Source organism: Hylaeus volcanicus, chromosome 2 (assembly GCF_026283585.1).
Source record: "Hylaeus volcanicus isolate JK05 chromosome 2, UHH_iyHylVolc1.0_haploid, whole genome shotgun sequence".
NCBI lineage: Eukaryota > Metazoa > Arthropoda > Insecta > Hymenoptera > Colletidae > Hylaeus > Hylaeus volcanicus.
Genome location: NC_071977.1, coordinates 16,344,355 through 16,354,061, shown reverse-complemented (window position 1 = coordinate 16,354,061; position 9,707 = coordinate 16,344,355). Strand labels below are relative to the sequence as shown.

At 34.5% G+C, this 9,707-nt stretch overlaps 1 protein-coding gene across 1 annotated transcript; it reads left to right on the top strand.

Moving 5' to 3' along the window:
• The first annotated feature begins 3,664 nt into the window (after positions 1-3,664).
• On the top strand, positions 3,665-9,344 carry LOC128872736 (ras-related C3 botulinum toxin substrate 1-like). Its single transcript, XM_054115725.1, has 3 exons — positions 3,665-4,493; positions 5,139-5,350; positions 5,522-9,344. Exons 1-3 carry the CDS (start codon positions 4,187-4,189, stop codon positions 5,825-5,827), a joined length of 825 nt encoding a protein of 274 aa, XP_053971700.1. The 5' UTR covers positions 3,665-4,186; the 3' UTR covers positions 5,828-9,344.
• Positions 9,345-9,707: the final 363 nt, after the last annotated feature.

Genomic DNA, 9,707 nt, shown 5'->3' with positions numbered 1-9,707 from the left:
CGACCTGTCCTTCGCCTCCTTCTCCTTCTCGGGTTTCTTCTTCTCGGCGGCCGGTTCGCCCAGGCGAATCTCCGGCTTGCCGGGAAGGCACAACACATTCTGGGATAGATCGATGTTGCAACGGTGTTTTCTCAAAAAGGCTGTTCCCAGGATGCACTTCTCCACCATGTCGACGATGTAAAAGTATTCTACGGTCGAAAAACCTCCAATGTCGACTTCCAAACTCTCCTTGCCGTAGACCTTAATTTTCTTGCCAGTAGTGGAACGAATGTCGAGTCTTGTCCGTATGATGTTCTTCGATGGACATAATTCTTTCTCCAAAAGATTAACGGGAGAACCCGTGTCTAAAATAATTCTACAGGGCTTTCCGCCAATTTTTCCACATACGTACGACTCCTCCTTTGGAATTTTCGGACCTCCAGTCGCCTCCTGCATCGCCGTACTCTTGATGACCGGGGGACTGTTATTCCTGGTCCGGCGTCTCCCCCTTACGCCGTCCTCTTCTCGTTTCCCTGAAAAGGTTTCCTCGAAGCTGTCGTTCCTGCCTGACCGTTCTTGGCCTTGTAGCAATCCTTTTGAAGGTGTCCGGTCTTGCCACAGAGCCAGCAGGTGATCCTCGGCACGTCGTTGATGCGTTCTTCAGGTCTGTCGGGCCTACTCCTCTTTTCCGGGAGCACCGGGAACATTGTAAAATAATTAAAGGGTTTAGCCTTCCGTTTCTCTGGGAATCTTTCTCGTGACTCAACCGTCGAACTACGCGACATTGCCTCGACAACCTCGATTTCGAGAGCTCTGGTGACGGCGGCTCTTAGAGATGTAAACCCGCCGAGTCGCAGTTCCCGCTGCATAACGGAGCTCGATAACGCTGATAGAAATTGAGAGGCGACGAGTTTATCGCGGGTCTCCACCGGGCAATCGGCGAACGCGGATTAAGCTAATCGTTCTATCTTCGTGGCGAGTGAGGTGATGCTCTCATCTCTCCTCTGTTTATGGCTTTGGAAAAGGACATAGTTAAAATTTGAGAGATTTTTCGCTCCGTAGCGAAATTCAAGCGCCGAAACAAGATCTGCGAAATTTTCACATTGGGCAGCGGAGAGCGTCGTGAGGACGCTCCTCGCCGACCCTCCTAAAGACGCAATCAAGGCTGTAGCCTTTTCCCTGTCACTCTACCCGTTAGCGCGTGCGATGGTCTCAAATTGAATTTTATACTCGACGCTTGATCCTCTAGCTGCACAATACGTTAAACCAACTACACTATGACAAAAGCACGATCGATACAATTCACTCAATTAGTCACAGAAATCACTGTTAGCCAAATAGTCCATATGCGAGCACAGCGTAATACACACAAAATTCATGCGACCCGTACTTGTCGGACAAAAGGTGACGCACGTTCTTTATCCCACTTCTGATTATTTTGTAGGCTTTATCGTATGGAAACTACCGATGGATAGGAACTGCGGAGTTAAATAACTGTTCAGGATTCCGTTATACTATTATTTTTAATATAATCTATTGTCAAACGATAGCGTCATCGTACGGGCGCGGCAATACACGATACGACCCTTCACGGTGTAGGTCTACGCTGCAACTGCCTTCGTCAACCATGCAGCGACGCGTGCTTTTTCGCATTTTGGCCTTTTCCGCGATGACCTGCTCGAGTCCCTTCTAACGGGACTCGCCAAACTCGAGTCCTGTCCACGTCAGCGTCAGCTTTGGTTTTTCCCAAGCCGATCTCGCGCCTTCGAACGCCGAGGGTACCGCGTGTACCTGGTTTTTTACCGTTAGCAGTCTACATAATATTAATAAATAATATTTATTTTGTTTAAAAAAGAGTATTTTCCCCTAAATCTAGAAAGTTCAGAGCAGACATCCCTGGGACGTACAAAATTTAGGTCCCATGGATGTTCGTAAGACGTTCCGGGCGGACGTCCCTGGGACGTACAGAATTTACGTCCCATGGACGTCTTAAGGACGTCCGACAATGGACGTCGGACGTTTGGACGTAAACTGGACATAAAATGGACGTCCATGGGACGTCCGGTGCTATCTGGGTAGTATACACATTAACTGTATACAATATTGCCCCTCCTCTCCTTGCCACAACAAATACATCAAACCCACTCAGACAGTACATATGTATACATTAACAACATTCAATATTACCGTCCCTAACAAAACCTAACTCTAGCCGGAATAAAAAATTTTTGATTTTGAGCCGCCTCCGAAAAGGTTGCATTGTATTTAATATACTGTGTTTAATAATTTATCCAAATTTATCAAGAGCTGGTGAGTTTAATCGTGATGCAGTTTCAATAGAAATTATTTCATACTTTTCACTGCATTTTGTCATACTTTTAAGCAATTATCTCTAGAGCTGTGAGTATTCATATAAATTAACTAGAAATAATTTCATACTTTTTAGTGCAGAAATAATTTCATACTTTTTAATGTTTTTTGAAGTCGGTTATCTTTTTTTCCAAAAATTATTTTATTTCACACTTTTTAGTGGCAATATATAACCAAAAGATTTCATAGAATAACAGTAGTTATGAACAATATGTATATTGTTGCACATGAGATCATTAGGAATACATGTGCAACTAAATGTAGAAACATTTATCGCGATCGTTAAATTTTTTGCCGAGTTACATCAAAGAATAGGAATTTTGCAATAACAATAGTTATAAACAATAATAAAATTCATACATTTTTGCGAATGTAATCATCGCGAAAATCTGCTAGCCAGCAAAATGTAAGGCGTTTTATCGATTTCATCGATTTCAGACCGGACGTACGTGAAATATTTCATGTATATAGTACTCTTTTTGCGATAAAAGAGGTAAAAAATAAACCAGTCAAATTTTGTTTTGATGCAATGATGCTCTACCAGATGCAAGAAGTTTCAATTCGACTGATCTATCCGTCTCGGAGTAAGAAGCAGTAGAGAATTTTCCGGTTTTTTGCAACAAAAAAACGGAGAGAAATGACAAATCGCGAAATGTCATAATAACGGGACAAACTGGGAGACATGTTCTACAAGATACAAGAGGTTTCATCCTGATTAGTCAAGCCAACTCAGCATAATCGGGTAACAGACATTAAAGAGAAAAACAAAATATTATAGATGTCGAACTGAATAATCTCCCCCTTTTTCGAAGTCGGTTAAAAACTATACATTTATAAATGATATATGTATAATCTGATTACATTATAGAAAGTTTCATTTCAATATCATCGTTTGATAACTTTTCAATTAACTCTGATTCATAAGCCCTTTGTTACATTTCGTTTTCTTTGTTCCAGATTGATATTTAATTATAATATTTATTTTGCTTTCAAACTTATAATTTAGGTTAAAAAGTCTCCTGATTATCAACGGGTACACGTGTGTGTCATCATACGTGCTACTAGAAATTATCTTGAAATTATTTTTTACATCCGCTGAGCCTACTTGTGGGTTCAAACAACCATGTCCATACTACTGCAGGTGCACAAAGGGCGTCTTTTGATTGGTAGAATGCGCATCACCAATCTCATTCGGTTCCGCCAGTCTGTGTAATACAGTGTAATACGAAGAGCCATTTAAATCGACCGCGTGTTTTCATCGGTTCTAGACAACGTATGTTTAATTACGTCCATTAATAAAGAATGTTAATAGCATGGCAGCAATTATATTGTAATTAATTAATCATAAACGCTGCAATGTACCGAAACGCAAGGTATTGGTTTAAAACAGAGACAAAGGATCAAGGTTGAAACCAATTTTAATACACCGTGCGGTACCTGTGCCACCCATTGCAAGGTTGCGATCGCCACCTCCGCCAATCGCCGCAAGAAAAGCGTAATAACAGGTGGCTCCGCGTCGTGGCAGGTGGATTAGTTTATTTTTTTTCTTTTTCCACCTTTCCCAGTCGGTCTTGTTGGTGTATGTTCCCCTATTGTTTTCAAGCAATGCACAAGCACATAGTACCACCACACACCGCACAGTACTTGACAGGGCGTATTGAAGGCATCGTGTACGAAATTTGATCCGCGATCGTGGGAGCCAACAAGTGTCAGCAGGGGAAACGAGAGAAATAATGATTCCAAGGAGAAATACGTCGTGATAGATGCAATTGATTGCATCGTTGCCCGTGGAACAGGTAGAGGTTATACGTACAATATTTTTGTCAGTGATATACGTATGAAAGCTCGTAGCTGTGGTAAAACAAACAGCGAAATAATGCCGCCGTCGTCCCATACGAATTGGACGAAGCCTCTTCTGAAGAATAGACAAACGATGCAGATGCAAGCGAAACGAACAACATGCACGACACAAAATCAAAATTCAAACGGTAGTGGTACAGAACACAGTGGTATTCCGCTCGACAGGAGAATTAAAGTCGTTCTGGTAGGCGATGGTGCTGTTGGAAAGACCAGCCTCGTTGTTTCTTATTCAACGAATGATTTCCCTGGAGAATACGTGCCCACTGCTTTCGATAATTATAATGGTTAGTGTGACACTTAAATGTTAGTTGTAAGACCAATGTTTAACAGTGAGATAAATTTTAAGTAATAATCATAACAACGTTGATTTTATTTGATAGTAATTTATTAATGGCATCCAGTATGTATTGTTTTCAGCTGTGTTCAGTTTTTCCATGAAAGAACACAAAAGTATATTTGAAATTTATTTTAACTACTGGCCATATCATTATTAACTGTATCTATAATCTTTATCTATTATAAAATTACCTGCGTTCATACATAGTTAAAATGTATCAGTAGTGTTCTTTCATTTTATATTGCTTTTTATAAAAATTGAAAATGAATTGTGACAATATTTAATAACAATTTTATCTTCTTATTACAAGTATTAGAATTTTGTATATCTGTATTCTGATTAGTTGTACAAATACTATTCTATGCAAGAAGTGTAATATTATGAAAATCTCCATTTTTCTCCTGTTATCTATGTAATCTTATGTAAGTTATTTTTTTGTTGTAAAAAAGAACTTAAAAAGTAATAAAATAGTAAATCTATATGAACTTTTTGTATACAATTGGGTATTGCTTTTAATTAAATAATATATGTTAACATATTTAATTAATATATGAAATTAAACTTTGTGTAATATAATTTTAATCTGTTATAGTGGTTGTTAATGTTGATGGTCAACCAGTAAATATTCAGCTATGCGATACAGCAGGACAAGACGACTTTGATCCTTTGCGATCATTGTGTTATCCAGAAACAGATGTGTTCTTAGTCTGCTTTAGTGTCGTATGCCCTTCTTCTTACCATAGCGTATCATCACGTTGGATAAATGAAATACGAAAATACTGCCCAAATGCACCTATTATCTTGGTAATGAAACTATTTACTTTTTACAGTTATTACAAAATTACATACAGCTTGCTTGTTTGGTCACAGTACATTGTTTTCATTCAAAGTTATTAAGAAGTTTCAAGGAAATTAAATATTTCTAAACTACATATAGTACAACTTAAGTTGAGATAGTGACAATGGCGATTTCAGGTAGGCACCAAGAGCGATTTAAGGGCAGATGTACATCTAACGTTACAATTAGAAAGATATGGCCAAACACCAATTACAACTACTAAAGGGCATCAATTGGCTCAGAGAGTAGGTGCTGTAAGTTACGTAGAGACGTCTGCATTAACTCAACATGACCTTAAAGAGGCATTTGATCAAGCGATAGTTAGCGCTCTTAACACAAGACGAGGTGGTGCTAGTTTATTATATAGACGTAGGAAACCTTTATCATTATGGCGCAGATGGCTGTGTTGTTGGGAGAGGCCTTCAAGCGGTGGACAAGTGTAATTATTAGACTTTTTAGAATGCCCTCTGTGATCAATTGCGGCTACTTTGTTATCGGAATTCTTAAATCTTATTATTTTACTTAGCTGAGAGACTAAATTCTGCTAATGGAATTAAGGTATTTGTACCTTTACGATTTTTCTTATTGCATGAACCTCTTGCAATATTTATAAAATCGTGTAACAAATTTGGTCTTTCAATGAATTTTGCATCATTATCTAAAAATAAGTAATTATTTTTTTAATCAAGTAGTATCATACGCATACATTTTGTTCGTTAATTGATACTACTTACTTGATAGGAGATGTAAGAAATAATTTCTCTACTTTTTCTACAAACTTAGAGGATTTTACATTCTGATAGCTAGGTCGTATGCTGTTATAAACTTCCTGAAGCCAGATATGGCATAATTTATTATAACATTAAACATATTTTTGTTACTAGTATGTAATTGGCTACTTGCCGGTTGTGATTTTTCGTTTATCTATAAGGTCATCAATTCTAGAATCATATACCGATATTATTAATGTAATATCACAAACAATATTTAATCCTTTATTTTTCCGCGCTGCGAGATTTATATAAAGTGAAAACTTTGATATAATAGATTCAAACTTTAAAAGCGTTAATTCTTTGCATGCTCATTTTTAATTATTCGTAACAATCACAATGTAGGTTATTTATTATTTTCTGAATATTTTATGTACTAAAAAGTATGATCCACTATTTGAAAATCAAATGTAAATATTTATTTCTAATTAAAAAAGACAGAGTGCAAAGGAATTACATGTATACATCACATTAGAATTATATAATTGCATTGTTATCAAATCAGTTATTTAGTAACATATTTTTATGTGAAACGCATAATATTTGCATGGATAACTTATCTATTTGAAAGTATATACCGTTTAGAAATTGAACATAATTATAAAAACAATGGATTTCCATGAAGTATTGGAACTAACTAACTACTGTTGAAAATATTAATAAGCGCTGTGATTATAAAACTTAAATTTTTTCAAGTCTTTTCATTTTTGTATATAAAAGATAAAAAGGTACAAGACTGTTAGTGTCTTCAATTTGATCCCATTTAACACATTTCAAGAGACAAATTATATCATAAATAATCTGGTTTAAACTTTAAGTTAATATCTAGTAATATAACGTTATCTAGATTTTTTTAGTACCACATATTTTGTGTTTAATGGAGAAACTAGAATAATAATAAAGAGGGAAAGAATAAAAACTAGGAACTTTGAATTAAAAACAATAATTGTCTTGAAATGCATCACTGTCTGTTTACATTTTTATAAATATTTCAAAATAACTTTTACAATTAGTTTAAAGCAACATATAACACAAGTTGTTCTACAAACTTGTATTAAATTTTGAAAATCAAAGTTGCTAGAAAAAGTAATTGAGCTGATATCCACAAGAGAGATACAACATAATCTTAAAATATTGTGTTTTATTTTTAGCAATTCTTTAAAGCATTTCTAAACTGTCAACACATTAAGGACCGCTAAGAAATCTGTAAGACATACGCCTAAGACCATACGTTTTTGGGCAAACTGGAATATTACTAAACTCATCGTAATTTAATTATTTATGAAGCAATTTTTGTGAAACTTTCAAAAATTGTAAAATAAGATGCATTTTAGGTATTATTGAAAAAAATTATGTTTTTAATAATAATCATAACTTTTTTAATTAAAAAATAAATTTGTACGAGTAACGGCCCGCGTTGGCGGTCGGGCCAGGTAGTCTATGAAAGCGTGAAGCACCGGGAAATAAGTGAAAAAAAACATGAAGGCAATCGAGTTTAATACATTGACTATTGATGTAAATACTTAAATAGACAAAGTAGATGCCATGTATCAAACTAGGTGACATCTAAAGACAGCGTGTAGAAAGCACGGGTTATTTCGGGATCCGTCCGTAACAGACGAGGCGCGCAACACGAGAAAACTCGTGAGCGATCCTTAATGTGTTAAATTGTATAACATCAATCTACAATCAAAACTTAGCAAATTAGGAAGTTTTCTCTACTAAGTTGCTTGAAATACTTTTAAATGAAAAATCTAAACCACTGAAGTCTAAAAAATAATTTTATATCCATTTTTTATCCTTATAAATAGTGTAACATACTTTCAACATTTGACAAAATATTTTTATAAATTATTTGAAATGTTTCCTAGAATGCAATTTTTACTTTCTTCAGTTTTAGTATGATTGATATGGTAAAAGTTGAATAAATTTGTTTGCTCAAATCTATGCATTTTAAAATAATTTAGCGTAATTAAATATAAAAACACTAAACAAGAATAATTTATATATGTAGATGAATATTGCACTAGATATACATTTCAAACTGTCATTAGAGTTTGACAAACTCAATATGACTCTAAAGTACACGAGATTGGTTGTTTTAATGAATTAGATTACATATCTTTTCATGTTACTATTAGTAGAACCAATGTTCCTGGACCTTTGATATTAATATTATAATATTGAATATACGCTTTAAAGAAAAGAAAAGTAATCTATACGCACAATGAATGTCTGTATTTAGGTATAATGATTATATTATCTTTTATACATATTTTTTCTATATTGAAAAGTATGTAAAATGTTTAAATTATAGTTTGCGATTACCATGTTTTAAAAGTAATATCTTTTGTATGATTTATTTTGGTTCTACATCGACAAAAATCTGTAAATTATAAAATGATTATATTTAAAATTGAATGTACTCAAATATTTCAAAAGTATGTTTTCAATGCAAATCTAAAAATTTGAAGATTTTTGTTTGCATAAACAGGAATGAAGATACTTAATGCTACTCGTTAATTTAATCTGGACAATGTTGTTATTTCTGATACACTAATATAATTTTACAATAAATTTCGTAACAATATTAATTGTATATAAGGTCATATACACCATAGCTATTATACAGATGCGGTATTTAAAAAAAACAGCATGTATGTTATACAAAAGTAGGTAAACTATTTTAGACTGAAAAGGTGTCTCAATGTTGTAATAAATGGTATTAACAGTTGCTTATCCTATGTAATAAAGTAAACAATATTTTTGTAAACATTTTTCCGTATCATTCTATACTTTTAAACTACATCAAATTTGTGTTGATTATTTTTCGGCGTATGGAATATGAAAATTTGTATGCCAATAATAAATTAATCACGAAATAATTTGCTAGACTTATGATAAATAATTGGCAGTGTCCTCGATGCTATTTTTAGTTATTATGAGACATATAAAAGCAACATAACACAGTTCAAGTATGTTTATGTAACATCTAATTTTTTGTACACACATGTATAATTTTTTGCTATTTATTTTTGTAAAAATTCAAATCAATCATTTGTATACGAATATTTGATATTTTCTATTATGAGTAGAAAAATTTGCATGGAATTTTATATATATTTTATTCGTGAATTTAACTTTTCATTATCTAATATTACATGTAAATTTAATCTTTATATTATATAAAATAAAGCCTTGAACATTGTAAAAGTTTTCCTTATCCCTAATTAACAAATTACTTTTTAAAAATATACGAGGGAGTTCCTTAGCGAAAATGTTGTCCGCGGCTTCGTTAAGAAAATATTAACAGAAAACCCCGACCAATCAGAGCGCGCGTATACCTTGGAACGCTCGCGGTAGCGAAGGCTCGAAAGTTGACGGATGTACATACTGACTAAATGGATATCAATCGTGTTAGAGAATTTAACCTTATTCCTACCCTTATCTCTAGGTGAGGGATAAGTTTTAAGGATAGGTCGAGGAAGTTTCGGTTGAGTCGGCGGCGCACATGAACACGACGGCTGAGGTTCGTCAAGATTCGCGTTTCGCG